Source organism: Macrosteles quadrilineatus, unplaced genomic scaffold (assembly GCF_028750875.1).
Source record: "Macrosteles quadrilineatus isolate MER2022 unplaced genomic scaffold, UCM_ALF_1.0 Scaffold_8__2_contigs__length_117827958, whole genome shotgun sequence".
NCBI lineage: Eukaryota > Metazoa > Arthropoda > Insecta > Hemiptera > Cicadellidae > Macrosteles > Macrosteles quadrilineatus.
In genome coordinates, this window is record NW_026542601.1 from 2162276 (window position 1) to 2182718 (window position 20443).

Genomic DNA, 20443 nt, shown 5'->3' on the forward strand with positions numbered 1-20443 from the left:
TGGTGGTAATTAAAATCTCTATTGAAAAAATTGAACGAACATGATACTCATTATATGTTATAAAAAAAACTACACAATATCAGTTTCCAGGACTTTCCAAAATTAGTTTATCTAAATCTTTGCAACCTTTTCTTTCCTCTGACGTAGATAGCCTCTTTTTACGAACTATCGTAACCTTAGATAAAAAAGGTGTTTCATAAAGATTTTTTTTATTTACATACGTTATGAAATAAAAAATATTATTTAAACAATGCTTAACCCCTACTGCGTTGAAGTAATAGGAACTTACCCTCATGTTGCTGAAGGTGTGTCTGATAGAAGATGGTTCTGTCTTCGGGGTTTTATACTCCTTGATCTCTACAGAGAGGTTTGAATGTTATATAACAGTACTTGATCGTCATGATGCCGGCTACTTACAACAGTCCTTTCATTCAACATATCAGCATTTACTCTTGGTTAACTCACGCTTGTGATTGGTTGCAAAGCTACAAGAATGCAAACTCAATTTGACTGTTTATTGTGTTTTATTTTATTATAATACATTATATAGTTTCCTTTTCGGCATTTGATCAGCTGTAGCTTTGAATATTAATACAACTAGACATTTCATCCTCATGTTACATTTGTAGCCAGTTTTTTTTTACCAAAATCGTCATGGTTGATGTGAGCCACCGACAGATTGTGCTAGTCTAAATTACTGATTTCTGTCGAATACACAATCAAACTAATGGAATGACTTATTGTGAGCTATAGCAACTGTTATAACCCATCAACTTGGCCAGCAACAAAAAATAAGGTAGAAAATAGAGTTTTAGTCACCAGCACATTCTGTGACTGGCTCCCACAACTGCGTTCTTTTGTAACAAAAAATTTGTTACAGCTGGTCTATATAGATGGCGTCTACTTCAGTATCCAATAGTCAATGTCTGTAGCCAACCTTTTATTGAAAGATCATCGTTAAATTAGCTACTTTGAGATTATGCTACGCTCTAAAATTATATTACCTCGCTTAGTTTTTATTCCAGGGATAGTTTATGGGATATTGAAGATGCTATTGTTTACAATGAGTTGACTTGTCGGGTTGGTTCGGTAAGGAATTGTATCTTTTACAGAAGTTAGTAGTTTACATCAGTGCACGCTGTCGGAGGCTTAATTCAACAATCTTCATTGTTATTTTTAAACTGGTGCAACGCTACAACTAAAGAATAGGAATAGAACGTATAATTCCATCAGTAGCCAAAACTCTCACTCATAAAATGTGTCCAATCTTCTCATTTACATATATCTAAGAAATAAAAGAAAACAGTAAACTGCCTCTGAACCATAAGTTTACCCTTGATCTGGTATCATCAGCTTAAAATATACTTCTGTAATGAGAGTAGTTAAAGATTGATCGATAACCAAAATTAATACTGTAAGAAATACAGGTATGTCAATTCATGGTGGTAATGTATTTAGATTTTCATATTATTCCTATGGCATTTGTTGATATACATGTCCGCAATTGTCCCTCCAACACCATAAAACTAACATTACCAAAAATGAACTTTGAAACAAAGAAACAACTCCTATTTTAAAGTTTTTTTGTATAATTTAGCTTAGTATTGAAGAGTGATAACAAGTATAATGTATAATTATTACAAAACTAGTCTGATCACCAAATAAGAGCTCATGGTTATTCAGATAAAAGAGGTGAGTTCCTAGATTTATTTTCTTATACTTGCATATTTCGTTAAAGGTTTTTTAAATTGATATTAGACTCTAGAGAACTGTAAAGTAAAGTTAATTTTGTTATTTAATATTTATTTTCATGCATTACGCTATAATGTGAGTCTAAAAGTTAAATTCGTGTTTGTAGAACTGCCATTAAGGGCCAGGAGACTGAAATCTAAATATAGAATTCACACTTATATTGAGTGTTTCATACCTTAAAAGCTGTTTTTTATAGACAATTCACCTATTGGGTGTGATTATGATTGGAGTGTCCAATTGACCCACTTAAGATTACGATTATTTTACATTCCATTCTAGTTTCCTTTTGCAAGTTTCAAAACATGCTGCTTAATCTCGGACGATTTTATCATCAGCCAGCAAAGAACTCTGTTAGCCGTGTGTGCATAGTGAACAAGTAGAAACAAAAACGCACAATATTTCGTCTCCAAGTGTAAAAAAGACTTTTCTTTGTCTTCCTCTACAGTTTACAAAGTCCTCCAGGGGACGAAATATTGTGTGTTTTGGTTTATTTTTTGTGTTCTGTGGCAAACCTGTACTTATTCTAAGGTGAGTTAGCATCCCCCTTAATTCTACAAATCAAAATCCTAGCCTAGAGTCTTTCCTTGAACAAAACTAACCAGTGACCTAACCTCTCGCTTTCTCTATTCCCTGTTGTATTTTGTGTTACCATCCTAATTCCTCAAATCCTTATATGCAAATCTCGATTTCCATCTTTCCAAAGTGAAATTTTTTCAGATGTTCATTTGCAGGGCTTCTAACTTTGACCCAACTCCTGTTCAACATTCGACAAGTGGTGGTTTTATGGTCAGGATGGATAAAGTTAACCAAAGTGTCTTGATCTCCAAACATTTCTATGTATATTCAACAGTTTTTTTAACTTTTTTAATTGTTCGTATGTGTTAATGAAGAATTTATGATAATAATTCGAAAAAACTTTTAATTCAAAAATTGTATGTGGGGAAAAAGAAAGCTGCTATAGTTTGCTTGTTTATAATTCTAATTTTCTTTTATTTGCCTGGTAAATATGTTTATTACATTTGGCAAGTTCATGTATTTCATCCTGTACTATCAACATTTGGTCAAATGGCATTTTTCCCTACCCCGTATAACAGCAAACCTTAATACTCGTTGGAGCCAAAAATTATTGAACTGGGCAATATTATTTTTTAATGTTTAAGTGAAAACTTAATCAGGCAAATTGAAAATCACTCAGTCTCGAGATTGAAAATGTGAGAATTTTCACTATTGGCGAGGAAAATGCCCACTCAAAACTACAACCAGTAAAATATAACAAACGAAAGTAATTTCTCACAAAAGATTTTTCTGTTAATTAATTAGCTTTACTTACTTTCCTTACCATTCCCACTAATTAAACTTACACTTACTCTTACGTTTTATTTCCCACATTCATTACTTGTGTGTGAATAAAACAACAAACGTTTACGAATTAAGAAGCCACATAGGAGGAAAAAGTATAAAAAAACATACAGTATTTTGAAATTATTTATTTACATTACAATCGAGATACTGTAAAGTTGTGAACACACTAATATCTTTTTAACTACTATGTGTTTTCATCAGGCTTATATCTTAAGTTCATTTTCAAAATCACTTTCTTTACATATTGTGTTGCAAGTTTCCAATTAATACAAAAAAGCAATACTGTATTATGTATTTAAAAATATATTTGACTCATAATGACTTATTATGAAAACATAATAGTGTTTGTAAAAAGTGTTTTATTATAAATTAAAACAGATAGTCTATCATGAACTTCGATAACGAGCTTCAGCTCTGATCCCAGGAAAGAGCTTTGGGAAGAAAATATTAATTGGTCTGCAATAAAAAGCACAATGCTTGTATTAGCTCTGTTGACATTTAAAAATACATATTAATTTTAAACTTTAAATCGTCATTCAAAATAATTCAATTAGTTACTTTTAAAACCACTTGACTATAAATCCAACCATGCATTCCATTTGTTTAGCTAATTGTAGAACTAAAATTATCGCAATTAGGTTTAGCCACTGACACATTGTATTGCTATTAATTATTGATTTCAGTTGTAGCTTTTACTATTGATCTCTGACAATCTGAAAAGAAGATTTTATTGTAGACTGGCAGAATAATTATAACATTTAAACAAGGTAAAAAAACTAAGTTAAAAATTACTTAGTTAGTTATTGCTCACTTTACGAATGTCTTATCCAACTATTCTGTAGTTTATTTATTTTAAATGGCCGACATATGTAGGATGTCTTCACCAGTATCCAAAAGATAATTGTAAGACAAAGAACATGTTTATCCTTAGAAAATACTACTGATTATAAAACATCGATTTTACTATTATCTGCCAAACCTCAGTTTTTGAAAAGTAAATTCTAAGAAACGCATTTTCTTAACTTACACCCTTTAGTTAAGTAGGCTAAGGAAATGCTACTAGTTCAAAATAAAATGTGAAACCTATCCTACACGAACATTTACATGGTACAAACGTACTACCCTGAACTACCTAGAACATTACAGACTCCCCGTCTAGTTGTAGGATATCCTGGGATGGTATCCAGTCTGGTCCGCGGTGTAGTCCACCACCTGAGTCCTCCCATCAGGTAGGTCCACGTAGTACCTCCCTCTGGTGGAGTCTCCAGTCCTGGACTCCTGGTGTCCGAACCTAGTCCCGTACTCGGGGGCCGACACGTCGTACTGGAACTGGTAGTTAGCTGGCTCCTAGAGTCGTAATCAAATCATAATGAAGATGAATTAAAATTGTTTAGAGTAAAGCTTTAGTAAAAATATCTCCGAGACACAGAAAGTCTTCACCTGAAAGAGCCTTACAGGAGCTTTAGTGGTTGAGAAACTATCTTCTGGAGACGTCTATTATGATCGCTCCTTTTATCCTTTTAAAATAAGCACATGGTGGTGTCCCCATCTTAAATAAGTGATGATTGATTGCTAATTGATATAATTGACTAAGGTCATTGACTATTTGATACTAAAGTAGGCATCCTATCTATTATGGAATAGTTGTTAGAATTTCCTCATGAAAAAGTGCGTGTTTAATGACGCACGCGTGTGTTGTGTATCTCATTGAGTATTTTATCTCATTCAAGTTTTCCCGATAGCGTTCGATATTATTATAGGTAAGTTACACAAAATATATTATACTTTACCCAATGAGTATTATTAGTATAAGTATAACAACATACCCTTTCCTATTATTTTACATCGTTGGCGAACTAAACAGAATGTAATATACATCAGAGCTCTCTTTTAGTGGCACAATTCAACTACTTTATTTAAACCTTGTTACGACTTCAATGCGGGAATGGAATATATATTAATAACTTTATTTATAGCTAAATACTCATAATCTTTCAAGTTTATGTAAGAGTTTTACTTTCAGATTTTTACAGTTTTGACTAAGTTTGTGAGATTGACTACATATGTAATTTTTTAGGTGCCCCTACTTTCCATTTGAGTACAGGATCAAATTCCAAGATTTGAAAAAATCTTAATCGGAAAAGTCCGCGATAATTCTTTGAGTAGCATAGCTAATTGTCACTGAAGATCTTTTTCTTTGGATACCTACAGAATATTCGTTGTCGTCGTACCCCCCGCTGCCGAAGCTGTTAGAAGGTCTGTGCGGATACTGGCCTGACCCTTGCCCAAACGTTGGTCGCCCAGGAGGATGTCCAGGGCTGGAATATGAATAACCTTGGGGAGCTCCGCAGACAACCGCGACCAGGAGGAAAAGGGGGAGGATTGTCTGCAAAATATGTACAAAACTTATTTAACATTTACCAACAATATGTAGTTTATACTATGCTTTAAAATACTTGAACCGTGCCCTGTTTCAGTGCATTAAAATATAATTTAAGAGGAATTACCAAAATTATGGTTCAGCAGCATTTTTGTATATTTTTTGTAGAATATACATGTATTTTTTATGAATAAGTGAGTGTTTAAATTTTAGCTAAATATATGACTGATGATGATTGCCACTATAGAAAAATAAACTTGTATAACATGTTAGCCAAATATTTTATGTTGAATTTTACTATTTTACTTATTGACTATACACAGAATGATTTTACTGACTAGAATTAATTGTAACTTACTTAGATAAGTAATAATTATTTCATCATTCACATGGTTTAAAATTGAAAAAAATAATAGTAAAGATAGATTACTATCAGTGGTGTAATGATTTAAGTTGATATACAACATCTTTAAAATCTCTTTACAGCATTTTAAAAGTCTTTGCAAATACAAGTCCAGTATTTTCTCTTGCCTAATTAATTTCTAGGGATACAACTGTAAATATTGCACAGTTAAGTTACTCCAGCAACATTTGTCGAATATCGTATATGATTCCTAGTTGAACAAATATTACAGATTTAAATACAAAATTGTATTAGTCATAAATGGACAGTTGTTGATAATTACTAGTTGAAGGACATGCATCTAAGGGTCAATGAACCTAAACCTATAAGAATGACCTTGACTGTGGTTGAAGGTTATTTAGGTAATGTGTTGAGTTGCACGTTTGTAAACATGAGGCTACAAATTGTTTTATTTAGGGAAGTCTTTTAATACTTATTGGTCCAACGTTTACTCAATTTATTTGCACTCTTTTTAACAAAAATGGATTTAAATTAACGTTATTTTTACGAACATGGAATTTATTTATAAAAGTTGTCCATTGATAGGCTTTTACTGATTGCAGAATTGTTTTACTTTATTAATGTCAATGTAAAAGATTACGGGTTTCTCGCTATGCTTAGCAAGCTATGCTTGATATTACCAGAAGTTTTATAACCTGTTTTTGTGTTCAACACATTATTAAGTTGTTATTTTATATTAGTCACATTAAATTAAATTAGTTATTATCAGTCCATTAGTTACATCTGTGGATGTTGTTATTCAAATGAATTACAGAATTGAATGTTAGAATTGAATATAGTGTTAAAAATTGATAGATATAAGTACGATTAAGTCAAACATAGCCAGTTGATTACACTTGCAACGGATATCTATAAATTGTTCATCGATACATTGGTTTCTAATAAAGTAATGGTTTCAAAGATAATAAATTAAACCATGAAGTAATGATTATACACCGTATACTTTACCTATATACGGGTTATGCTTAATTTACACAGCATTAAGGCCTTGTATTGATTAAATTATAAAATAAATAAATTAATAGTAAAACAAAACCTGTATTCTTATATTTTTCTGTATGAATTATTGTATTTTTGTATTTTGTGTTTTATCGTCCCTGTCTACCTTGATGTCAAAATTCAAAATCGTAGTAGATGATTATAAGCTAAATAAAATATTATATTTTTAGGAGTTTTCCAGTGAAACTTTAAGTGCCCAACTCTAAATCAAATTAACAAAATCATTAATACACGGGAAATTAGTTGGACACAAAGGAAAAAATTAAGGTTCGTGCAGTGATTATGTTTAATCAAGTGTTTATAGTGATCACCTTTAAATCTGAGAGTCACTGGTTTATGTCCAGAATAAAATAACCAAATAGATTATCTACCGAGATGCCGTGTTATGCTATCTAACATAAGTTTGACTTTAGGTATCGGTATAACAAGACAAATCTTTTTTTACAAAAATGTAAAAAAATTCAATAACTTTTAAGTTTATTAACATCGATATTATCGCTTAACATTACAAAAGTACAATGTCCTACCTTGTTCATGGTGTCCTGACTGACTAAGATGGAGTTTCCTGACCTGTATATAAGGGAGTACCAACACTCCAGATTACCTCAGCCGTCATCGATGTCCACTTGATAATTGTGCAAGGAGTTTCTAACAACAGGGTTGCCAACCGTGATCTCAGCTCTTGTAATCCCGGCCATTTAGCATTGATTATAAATGCATCACGTCGAAACCTATTGGCTGGAATCGCCTATGTAGCAGTAGAAGGTGCAATCATAGACAAAAAGAATTATTCTTTTTGTCCATGGTGCAATCTACCACGGAGGATGTTAGTCCCAAATAGCAATTGATCGGACATCAAGAGCAACATTAAGTACTACTATTAATGCGAGGGTTGCCATTGGTAATGGATAATTTTCAATTGTCAATTATCAATTATCAATCATTGATAGGAGGACGCCACCTAGGTGCGTATTTTAACCCAAATATGAGTGAAGGATGAGTGTAGAATGGTGTGAGATGATCTGTGTAGCTTTGTTTCTGACTATGATCAGCTGTTTCATTAGCCAGGATCATTTATTTAAAGCTGGCATGATTAAAAAACAAGGCTAAAAGTTAAATCTGACATAAAGGTTGACTGTTAGAATCCCTCTTATTCAGGTCTGGTGAGCAACATATTATCTATGGCAAATCTTGGTGGGATATGCCATATAAAGAAAAGGTCCAGTTAAAATAAAAATGTGGACGAATCATCTAGTTTGCCGTGATGGGAGGATTCTTTCAAAGTTCAATTGTAACAACAAAACCTACTAACGACTTTTTTGTGTAAATGGCAACAATAAACTACGAGAAGATTTTCATCATATGTGTTCCAATTTAAAGTAAATTGAAAATAACTGTAGTATATTGTTAGACCTGACATGACGCTGGCCGTCACATAGCCTCCCAAGCAAGGAGACGTCTATGTAAGTCGAAGGCTTAACTCCGTCGAGTAATAGGAAAATTCACATTCATCACTGCAAAGGAAATATTATTTCTCATGCCTTAAAAAATGTGTTAGCAATCAATCAATTGATATTTTACATTTATGTATTGATATGTTAGACGAACAATAAGTCTAATTCGTTTAGATCATGGAAACTTCTTGTGTTTAAAAAGTGCCCTTTTTATTTTCAAAATTTAATACAGTAGCAATAGTTTTTATTTGAAGCTAAACCAGAACTTGTAAACCAAACGCTGTGCAAAATTAATTTCATCCTATACTCTTATATGAGAAATGTTTGCTTGTATGTTTGTATGCTTGTAGGCTTGCACAAACATCTCGAAAACTGATTCGAATAAGATTTCCTTCAAATGATGTAAATAATTTTTCTGGCCTTAAAACGTGTGCAGTTAAAACTACCAAAAAAACGTAATTGCTTAAAAATAATGAAATTTTAAGTAATTTTTTTTTACATCGGACATTCAAGCTGCCAACTAACCTTGTTAGTTAAACGAAATAACAAAGAAAAAGTAAACAAAAATACTTGTAGCATGTCTTTATAACAAGCCATCCAGTAAACTAGCAAATTACAAAATACAGTACAAAGGAAAAAAACATCAGGTGTTACTATTGAGCAAAGATTACACTGAAGATTAATCGATATAGGTGAAAATAGTTCCGATCAAATACTGATTATTTTACTTGACTCTCTTCTACCAAAACTTAATCCCCGAAGTACTGAGGTAATCTTTAAACTTTGATTTAGCAATTAAATAAATGTTACTAATATCATATTTATTTATCATGTAGGTTAGAATCTTAACAAAAATTTGCAATCAGCTGTTTCCGCTGAAACCTAAATAATAAAAGCCTAAATTAGTTACAAATAGAACGTGAGTTTCCTTTATATTGCTTATATAATGGAAATAAACTACACTCGGTCCCCAGGTACTTCTAAAGTAGTATGTTGTGTATGTAGAGTAGGCCTACGTATAGAGATTTGTTTCACAGCTGAGATGCATAACACTAAGCTGGGAATGTGATTGCTCCTTTGGTCTTCTCTCCCTGCAACACGCACGAAGTTCATGATAGGAAGATGCATTTGTGAACTGAAGGAGTAGAGGCTTCGGTTATTTGTTCAGATCTAGTTATAAAATATAATTGATTATACAAATTAATTATACGTAAAACTGTGTTAAAAACGCAACTTACCAGGGTGCAGTAATCGTAAATATTTGTTTAAGTAAATGTTTAGAAATTATATATATATGAAACCCTTTTTTTATTTCTATAAATGGTTTGAAATTAAAATTAAGGTATTTTTTATTAGATAAACTGTAATATATTTATTTAAATTGTACTCTACGATTTTAACATCAATACCAAATCTGTTAAGTATTGAAAATTGTAAAATAGAAAATCGTGTATATGCTACACAAATGAATTTGGAAATTAATTTTATTCTTGATTTTCTCTTTATTCTCACTCATAAAAATAATTAATTTACTAGAAATCGGTACTATGTTTATGGAACACCCTGTAAATATGTATAACTAATAGCCTCAGACCCACATCGGCCTTCTGAATGTGGGAACACAGTAGCTGGAGAGAACTAGCCGCAGCCGAGGTTTCTGTTGACTAATTTTCCTCAATTTACGAGTCTTCATCGCCTAATGATTCTACTTTACACTAATGTCTTAATCTCTTCAATGCAACAGAAGTGCAGTGATCGTCTTGCTGGTAATGTACGGGAACATTTAGGAGTCCTAAACAAGGCTAAGTCGTGTATCTTTATCCTATTTTTATCCAATAAAAGTATCTGTTATTTGCGTGAGTTTCTCTAACATTTAACTAGGTATTGTGTTTCTTCAATAGTTTTTATCTTGATTATTCGTGGAAATTGTTGGTTTGTTTAACGTATGGTGCATACGTTTAAGCTTCATTATATCATTAATTATACACAGATTATGTGTATAGTTCAGCTGCTTCGCAACCCAAATAAAGATTAACCAATAAATGAATAAACCGATCACTAGGGTTCTGGAGAAAAAGTTGTATTATTTATCGTATGAGTTTTAGTGGTAGGTTTCTCAAATAAACGGAACGTACTCCTCCAGAAGAATATATTTTTTTTGTTTTCTTTTTAGCTTGAAGGCCTCTAAGCCACCAATCACAGCATGGTCTAATCTAATACACAAAAGTCATTGGTCATTTGTGGGATTTGTTCCCGGACTTCCAGAAATCAGGTCTTGTACTTTGAACACCAAAAGTCAGTCACTCTAGTCACATTTGCTAATATTATATGGATGTCAAAAACGTTATTGTGTAGTATCATTTGGTAGAAACGACGCCGATGATATTTATTGATGGCTTGGTATTTAATGACTTGTTGTCAGTTTCCAAGCCACATCTTCCTGAATAGTTATTTTGTTTTGTATTTTTAAGCTAATCGTCCAAACTTATAAAAGAACATAGCAAACCTTGTTTCGTCGTAATCAAGAATCTTTTTACGTAGGCACTGTAAAATTTACACCTCTTTAAATGCAAGTTTAAGAGTTATATTGAACTTATGCGAATCTGGGTTATTAAAATGGATAATTGATGTTCAATTTGGTTTTAACTTTAATTCATAAGATTGGTTCCATAAAGCCATACACTGTTATTATAAGCAGTTTTATTTGGATCAGCTTTGCATAGAAATAGTTTCTGCAATTGGTATTTCTGAATACATTAATTCCGGTGAATATGAAGTCGATCAGTTTGGTATTATCACAACTTAGTCAAAAACTGATGTATTCAAGTAATTGAATGTATACGATTGTCATCTCGGAGGGACTTCTAATGAATACTTGATTTGTTGATGAATAAAGTGTAAATTTCTTAAAACCTGAATATTCTCTTTTCCAAGGTAACTAAAAAAATGCGTTGTTTTAAACAAAATAAAATTATTATATGTTCTGTTCAATCGATGTTCGGACATTGGATGGTAATAAGATCAGGATAATATCAGGCTTGTTTCAAATTCAAGAAACTAACGAGTTTAATGAAAGGTTAAGTTATAAAAACGTCAATATTATTGTGAATACAATTGAGTCTGTGTTACAGCGCCCAACGAATAGGAACCATGCATTAACACCTAAAGAACAATTACAAATTACACTTCATTGGTTTGGTAGTGGTTTACCAAAGCGGATATGTACTGCTTGTCGAAAGTGACAGTTTGCCGTTTTATAAAAATTGTTGTAAATGCAATTAATGAACACTTATTAATAATTGACCCTGTTCGCTGGCCAGAAGATGTAGTGGAAAAAATCAATGCATTCAGGGGGTTTTCTAGGTCGATCACAACAGCTCATCTGCGTCTCAAAGCAAGAATAGTATACATAATCAGTTTGGAGCCCCTAAACTTAATTATATAAATTGCTGGTGATTTATTGAAATTTTAAAGAAATAAAGACAAAACAAGCCACCATATATTGTATTAGGAGTTGCCAATGCTAAATTGCTATGGATACATTTTTAAGAGGTTAAGGTAGAGTGGTTAGATACTCCACTGAAGTGCTATTATTGTTATAAAAACGAAGACGTTTTAAAGGCACTTTTTTGTCCGTAACCCTTGAAAGCGGCGATTCTTAAATTTATTTAGCTCTTTATATTTCTTACTACAAACTTATTACAATTAATGTGGTAATCGATTCTCATACTATGCACAGTGCTATCCTGATAATTAACCGATTCGTTAATACCAAGGCAAAAATGTGGTTCGGATTCCACTATAAACTGTAGGTCCTTTTAGTTGTCATTAGCTGTATGGGCTATTAATTAACAGCTGTGTCCAAGAAATATGTCGGCTTAGTCATTAACAAGACTACAAGATCGCGTCACTCATCCTACACTCTTCTCCATTCATACTTTGCTTAAAATATCTACTATTTATGAAAAGTATTAAAAACATACAGCATATACAGTATCTATAATAAAATAAATATTACGTCTACTATGTACTGTAATAGAACTTCAATGCATTTAGATCATTGCCAAGATCGATAGTCAGTGGTAATAATCAAGCAATAACAAATCCTTTAACTAGTTGTATATAGTATAGGAAGAAGCCAATAGTCAAAATTTACACAAAATATTTATTTATAAAAATACAAAAATACTATGTACAGACTGGTAGCCACAGGGGCCAGATGGTAAACATGGTGAAGCGTATCCGTTACAGCTGCGAGGCTGGTTCTAGTACTGGTATCCTCCGTTGCCAGAGGGTCCTCTGCCGTAGCCGCCGCCGTTGTTGGCTGTGCCCTCGTACGTGATCTTGGGATGGTAGCCGTCCTGGTCCGCGGTGTACTCTACCAGCTGGGTACGGCCGTCAGGTAGCAGCACGTAGTATTTGCCCTGAGCTACGTCACCCTGCCTTGCCTCCTGGTGACCGAACTTGACGTTGTACTCCGGAGCGTCCACGTCGTAGCGGAACTCGTAGTTGGCTGGCTCCTAGACAAGAATAAAAAAGGTAACGAGAATACTACACAGATACAGATAGATACATAGATACAGTTGTTTACACACATCTCTATGATTTTATTCGAAAATGTAAAATATTGAATGGACTTTAGTGGAAAGACCTCCCCAACAGAGGATGAGCTCACAAAAACTACTCAACTACTCTTATTTTTACTATATTGTCTTTTAAATGGAAAGTGGTAGGCTGTGATAAAAATTGTGTATAAGTACGCCTACTGGTCTTTACAAATGTTTAAACTAGTATGTTGAATGAGAAAAAGGGTCGCATTGTGATGACTTTGACATCTCTTAAAGAGCCCAAAACAAATAAAGAACAAGTGATATAAAAGATAGGCTATTCCTTTTTTAAGATTAGAGCAACTGTATTCGAAGCTCTTTCAAACCATAGTGTGTAGTTTAAGGTTGTGAGGCGAGCGGAGTGTGATGGGTGTTGAATTAATGATGTGATGGTGTTGTTACTACCTAAAATAAACCTATATCAATTGAAAGCCCGATAATCAGAGATCACTGTTCGATTTTCGAACCTTAAAAAACCACTTGCACCTTGTATGATCGAACCGGCGATATTCTGACCAGGCAAGCACTATCTATATCCATTTTCAAGCTAGCAGATGAAGGCAAGAAAATCGTCTGGTATAAAATTCATGTACATTGGTGTTGGACCCAATTTAACTCATACTGAACACATAGCACTGCCCTACATGATTCTCTGTAAATTGACAACTGGTGTATTGTAAGCATTTAAGAAATAATCTTTAAAATAATTTTAAGGTTCAATGTTTCAAAAAATGTTGTTAAAACAATCATACTTACTGAAGGGCCCTCATCATATCCTCCTTTGTTGCCTCCATAACCACCTCCGGGAGCGCCATATTGGCTAGAGGGCGCTCCATAGGAGCTAGAGGGAGCCCCATATGAGCTAGATGGGCCTCCGAAAGAGCTGGAACCACCGAAGGAGTTAGGAGCTCCGTATTGGTTGGAAGGCCTGGAGGGCCTGGGAGCACCATAGGAGCTGGAAGGTCTTCCACCGCCGAAACCGCCGGAGGGAGCGCCATACTGGCTGGAGGGAGCACCGAAATTGCTAGAGGGAGCACCATATTGACTTGAGGGAGCGCCGTACTGACTGCTGGGTGAACCTCCGAATGACGCTTCTGTCTGGAGGCCAGGGGGGAGATACTGGTTGTTTACCGGAGGTTCTGGTCGAGCCAGCGTCACGGCTGTCAGGGAAGCTATCACTAGAAGTACCTGAAACACGTGGACATAAATGTAAAAGAATGGTAAATATATTATTAGTTGCATAAGAAATTTATTACACAAGTGAAGTTTTAAGTTCCCCAAACCAAACGTCTTGTGTTTCAGAAAAACGAAATTCTAATGTTTCTATCAAAACAGCTTTCATTTAGTTTTTATCTAGGAATGTAAAGCAACTGTGGTGAGTACCTGCGAGAAAAAGAATAAGTTTTCAGCTCCTCGCAGAACTGGCACTTTTAATCAAACACTGAGATAAAACTTGTTTTTTGTCATTTTATTGCAAAAAAATACTCATAATACTACCAAACTAATTTCTACCGAGTTATATACAAAATTAAATGCTGTAAACAAATTATTAAAATTTGAAACTTACTGTATTCTTTATTAAAAATTATGGTTACTGTAAAAATTCTACCACTTTAGGTTGCTAGAACTGCTAGTACTGGCTGTAAGCATGGATTCCTTAAACATTTAATTTTCATCATTAATAAATATCAGCTGAAAACAATGTAAGGTAAATTCCGCCCGGTTTAACTAGAGACGCCGTTTAATGTTTCTCAATGTTTTTATCTACTAAAACTATTTTAGTTGCATATAACGACCTAGCATATAACGACATAACTATAGACAATAGCCCTCTGTTGTAACCAATCCTTAGAAAAAATCATAAATTCTGATCCAAAATATAGGAGAATCATTTATTAAAAGTGAACCGAAGTAAGACACGCTAAAAACAGGTTTCAAACTTTATAGTGAACGTATACTTCTACCATTCAAAGTCATTGCTACATTTTTACATGAGAGTTAAATGCCTACTTAATTCCACGGTCCAAAACACAGGACTCGGCGCATGCCCCGGAAACTAGTACGGGAGACTTGAACGCGCGGACGTACCGATGGCGCTGCCCTTGTCCCCAGTGTCCGGTTATCCAACAACTGATTGAGCTGTCGTGTCCACAGTGACCCTGCTGCTACAGGCGGAGCTCCCGGGCCGTTACAGATACGTAACGCACTTGAGTGTTGAACTGTTGCGTCACACCTGCACCTCTGATCCACCCCTTCTCTTCCTCTTCTCACATACGTCCGTTGCACAATGCTCACGGACGATTGTTTAGTGCGATTACTCACGCTGATGCGTCGCGCCTCCACGATTATATCAGTGAGCGGGTGGTCTAGTTCTGGCTGCCGGACGTTGGACGAAACAAGAATGTTTTTGAGAATCAGTCGAAAGAAACTCCTGAACGAATTGCGTGATGAGAACAGACAGTTTGTATTTAATAAAGCCTATGAATAAATATATTTGCTAAATTCCTATATAGTTTATAGCATTGGACCCTTTATTACAAAAAGATGTGTTCAAAATCTATAGGGATTTACTAAGGGAGCCAAAGCAAGTATATATTATAAATTAACGAATTATTTTATAAAAAATTTGATTTTTTTACAAATAATAAAAGGATCGCCTAAATGTATATATCATATATGGGCACTTTGCATCAAAAAATGAATCTTCCTGAAGGATTACATAAAATAATAACCAACATGATTACAAGCAACGGCACTGGATTTCTAGTGGATTGTTTCGGGCATCAATAGACCCAGATGCCAATGACATTGATGCTATCTAACAAAAAGGTCGACGTTATAGTAACAAGACGAGGGTTAGGACCGTTCTCTTTCAAAACGTAAAAAGTGCGTAAAAACACACAAAATAAAAACAAAAAAATAATAATTATAAGGCTTGAGGCTTGCATGGGAGACAAATTTCGTAAAATAATTTGGTCAATCCTACTTAATATAGCCTTGCAACTAATTTGTGTAGAGTGAAGCTGTACTATTTATACAAATTATTCTCCTTATAAATCTGAATTCAATCCTGACAAACTAGCTTAAACCGTTGGATATTTAAGACCACGCAATTCAAACTTTTGGGCTACAGATAAAATTAATTAATTTGGGATAGTTAGTTAAATATATACTAAATGTCCCTGTTTCAAGTGTAAAGAGACGACAACATCCAAAACCACCCACCATACTCTAACCACCTAAAAGAAGGACCAATAGAATCTTTGAATCAAGAATAATTGAATTAAGATATCTTTGTAGTAGAGATTACGCAATATTAGTATAGTTATATGTTAATTTTTTTTAATTTAAGAGCAATTTCTTACGATTTTTTTCAAACAATGTTCAAGATTTTTCACTTTTCATCTTACTATCTTCCTAACAAATTCCAGAGCACTTGTAACCCTTAAATGAATCAGGTTTGTTCTTTATATAATGCATCTTATTCTAGTCTAGAGTCCATAATTCACCGACATTATAACCACAAAACTGTACAACCACAATGAGCACCATAGAGTTATTGCAGTGGCATTGGCACTGTTCTTCAACAATACAATTAGTAGGCTTGGTTTTTATGAGGGAACTAGAATCCTCGTTTTGAAGTACACACTGGTTGACAGTACTATGGCTTTGTTTCTGATGTAATTGCACATTCTAACATTAAATTATCAACCAAACAACATTGCTGATCGTTTTTGTAAGGTATGCAATGTTTTTCGTGCGTGGAGTGTAACAAAAACAACTGATGGATAAATTAACACCGACCTCCCTATTATGAGAAAGACATACTTTTGATATATATTATTGGTGATAGTCTTGAGTATGAAAAACAACGATTCTTAATGGTCTTCAAAGGAAAATGTTTTTTTAACCACGATGTGGCATACGTATATTTCTTAACAAAGCTTAGGGAAAAAATGAAAAAAAATGAATTTATCAATTATTACATTCAGTAATTAGAATACAAAAATAATACTACTGACTTTAGAACATTTTATTTCCTCTTTTTAATACTTTATCGTTACATAAATATAAATATTCTTTTCCTCAACATTTTATATACATTTTAAATGTCACAGATAATATATTTAGTTTTACCCCGCAAACTATAATTATGGACTATTACGAAGCACTATGTTCAAAGTTGTTATACAATACCTCGCTACGAGGCCTGGGGGTTAATCAAAAGATGTTTACAAATTGAAGCTTACGACTTTATATTTACATCCAGCCACCAGTAAACCCTTTCAAATGAGAAATGACAAACTACCCAATTCATCAAACAATATTAAGCTTGCGTTGTCTATTTTAAAAAATGTGCAAACGTTTCTTTCTTTTTGTAATTCTGTTCTGTATTTTGTTATTCGAATGGTTCTGTGTCAAATGAGTTCAATGCGTAAAAATATGTCTAAAAGTATTGGATTATTAATCTGAGATGAAGTAAAATGGTATTATACAAACAACTCAGTAATAACAGTATGATTATACACGCACGCGAAGTGTTAAATATTATTACATTTGGGAACTATTTTAACATTTTGGTAACCAATCATTGTGTCACGAACTATTAGTTTGCGTATGTTCATATTTTGAATGCACAATCTTTTAGTTAAGATGAATTTTATTTCCTCTTCATATAAGTTTTTTTTTCCCATTTATTTTGCATGGATTTCATAACCGTGATAGGCGTGTTTTAGTAGTTCAACTTATATCTTCAATTAGGGAAGTTTAAAATGTGATTATTGATGGTTACAATCTGTTGGTTGTGAAAAATATGTTATCTGATCTCAAGAATATTGAAGACAAAACCAATTAAACTCTGTTATCCCTCAATTTAGCAATATACAACATCGTCATCGTGTTTAATTAGTAGTACACATAATTGAGATGAATAAAATAAAAACCGATATGGGTCAATGTCTTGAAAAACACAAAGGAAATCAAAGTTTTTTATATTAATTTGCGTAACATTAAACTATTTGAATATGGTCAGTTTTAATATTGGGGCAATTTGAGTTATAAATATTTTTATCATGCGAAATATTACAGCATTTTGCCCATCAAGGTAAGTGTGTAAATTAACCTTAACTTGGATATTTACAAAATTCGTTTAATCAAACATGAAGATTTTTCTCATGTTTCTATTTTTTGTAGCTTTTACAACAAAAAGATGTTTAAGTTGAATTATATTTCCGATTTAATTCATAAAATCTGGTTTTTACATTATCATTACATTACACTATTACAAAAAAAGTTGAATAGTTTCATGAACATTAGTTAATAAAGCCTAATTGGCTGTAGCGAATTCCAGAATCATCGTTTGAGGTTTAAATTGCTATGAAAATAAAGGGTGTTTAATTAATTATAGTAGCTTCATAACAAATTAAATTATTTAAATTGACGAATGTTCAAGTCATTAACTATAAAAACTACTCAGTTTGATTCTCAATGGCAACAAATTATGTATTTAATTTTACGTAGTCCTCAAACTGTTAAAAAATATAGACATGTGTAGTACGAAAGTTAAGTTTAATATTATAAGCTTGTAAAAATACAACTTATCAAATTGGAGATTATTTAAAATGGGGCTGACACATTCATTTATGTTTAACAACCCTAAACATCTGCTAGTTGCTTTCCAACCTAAGCAACGTGGTTAGTAAAGATATCAAACTCAACCGAAGTTTCTTTTTGAAAATGATATTTTGTAAAAAAACCATCTACTTATAACAACTATTAATCAAAATCTACCATCTTTTGTGATCATGGCTTGTACGCAAGGAAACCCAATATTTTGTTTAATATATTATGTGTAATTTATAGACATTTACAGCATTAAATTTACTCCTTATATTAATTTATACGAAAATGAATTACTCCATTTGCATTAATATTTAATAGGGTACAAATTAAAAGTCATGCGTTTGATTAAGTCTTATTATAGTCGATTCCAATATATTTTATGAGTCTTTGTTAGTAGGTATAGTGTATACTCAATGATTCTTAATTTAGTATTTTTTCTAAATATAAAGTAATGAGATGCTTATAAAACTTATAAGGAACGTATCAAGATTTTTTAAAGGTGGTAAAAAATGCATCCAATTAAATTAATAATTAAGAAAATTCAAGAGGAGAACGATAAATATACATTTATAACATTGACGTATTTTTGGCAACGAGGTAAAAATTATTAAATTTTGATTAATACAATGCAACTGAAAGTTATAAATTTAAAATAGTATTCCTTATAAAAATGCTTAACCAAATCAACTAAATCATATAGTTTTATAATAATTGACACTACTGCAGACAGTCCTACCTTGGCCATGTCGTGGGGTGGGTGTGCCTATGATGAACTGATAGCAAGAGGTCGCTTATATACAACTGACTGATAACAATTCCCTGCCTCCCCCGTGACGTCAGGGGGGACGGTACCTTCACTACCCCCTCCCTTGCCCCCCCCCCGCCCCCCCAGAAGATGGGAAGCTCCAGTATTGTTACTGTTCCAAGGATCGTAGATTGCTCCGTTTATCTTCCATTCGTGTCACCATGATCATATCAAGGTCGTCGGGGATCCATACCGGTCTGAGACGTCGGTACCACAAGTATGAGTCTGAAACGCTTATTGTGGATTGTAAATTGTTTATTTCCAATTAATAAATTCGTTTGCATAAAAAAATTTAAATTGTCAAGAGAATTTTTACTCTGCATAGACAAATTTTATGCATTGGAATTGGAATGAGTTTACAGTGTCTTGGTAGTTAAATGGGTATAGTAATCGACTGAAAATCAGACGCTTTCAAGTTCGGTCCTTACAAAGGTGGGCTTTTATTGGTTCTTAACCGGGTCCAGGTGTTTTATCTTGGATATAGCTAAGGCTGGCTAATCTTGGACCGTAAGAAGGCTACCAAGTTATTCAATTCCACACTCATCTAGCATTCTGATAAGGCGCCTACTACCAAAAGTATAATGATATTAATGAGTATTGCAGTTGTTTTATGAAAACCCAATTTGAAACTGATGGTTTGATATACCAAATCAAATCATGTATTTCCACAAATCTTATTTATTTGTTTACATAAAAAAGTTGTGTAGGGAATGTGGATCCCATGTAAAAGGAATGATAAGGTAATAAACAAACCGAGTTATACAATTTTAATTAATTGTTATCGTTTATGTAATTGTGTAGCATAACTGTGTTTAAAGGTGTCTTTGCAAACGTTACTGATGTTGACATGAATTAATGTTAAAGCATTGACTACATATATCTACAGGTAGGTATATATAGTCAATGGTTAAAGTAACGAACAATTGATGTAAATGTATATTGTTTTTTTATAATAATAACTTCGTTTGATTCTTACTATGAAAATACAGTCAGTATACAACATCATCATACAGTCATCAGTATTCATCATACAGTATA

General features: G+C 33.1%; 2 protein-coding genes across 2 annotated transcripts; both read right to left on the reverse strand.

Annotated features, from left to right (window-relative positions):
* Positions 1–4269: 4269 nt before the first annotated feature.
* On the reverse strand, positions 4270–10064 carry LOC128999468 (pro-resilin-like). Its single transcript, XM_054426009.1, has 3 exons — positions 9966–10064; positions 5324–5500; positions 4270–4461 (listed from the first exon to the last, which is right to left on the reverse strand). Exons 1-3 carry the CDS (start codon positions 10062–10064, stop codon positions 4270–4272), a joined length of 468 nt encoding a protein of 155 aa, XP_054281984.1.
* A 2458-nt stretch (positions 10065–12522) lies between these two features.
* LOC129001521 (pro-resilin-like) lies at positions 12523–19375 on the reverse strand. The gene is made up of 3 exons (XM_054428845.1): positions 19337–19375; positions 13735–14166; positions 12523–12891 (listed from the first exon to the last, which is right to left on the reverse strand). The coding sequence occupies exons 1-3, from the start codon at positions 19343–19345 to the stop codon at positions 12637–12639; spliced, it is 696 nt and encodes a 231-aa protein (XP_054284820.1). The 5' UTR covers positions 19346–19375; the 3' UTR covers positions 12523–12636.
* Positions 19376–20443: the final 1068 nt, after the last annotated feature.

Excerpts from the sequence above, each read along its gene's own strand:
- LOC128999468 (XM_054426009.1), bottom strand. The coding sequence starts at position 10,064 with ATGAAGACTCGTAAATTGAGGAAAATTAGTCAACAGAAACCTCGGCTG. Across the intron at positions 5,501-9,965 it reads CATTCAGAAGGCCGATGTGG|ACAATCCTCCCCCTTTTCCT; the intron begins GTCTGAGGCTAT and ends CATATTTTGCAG. Across the intron at positions 4,462-5,323 it reads ACGACGACAACGAATATTCT|GAGCCAGCTAACTACCAGTT; the intron begins GTAGGTATCCAA and ends TTACGACTCTAG.
- LOC129001521 (XM_054428845.1), bottom strand. Across the intron at positions 12,892-13,734 it reads GATATGATGAGGGCCCTTCA|GAGCCAGCCAACTACGAGTT; the intron begins GTAAGTATGATT and ends ATTCTTGTCTAG.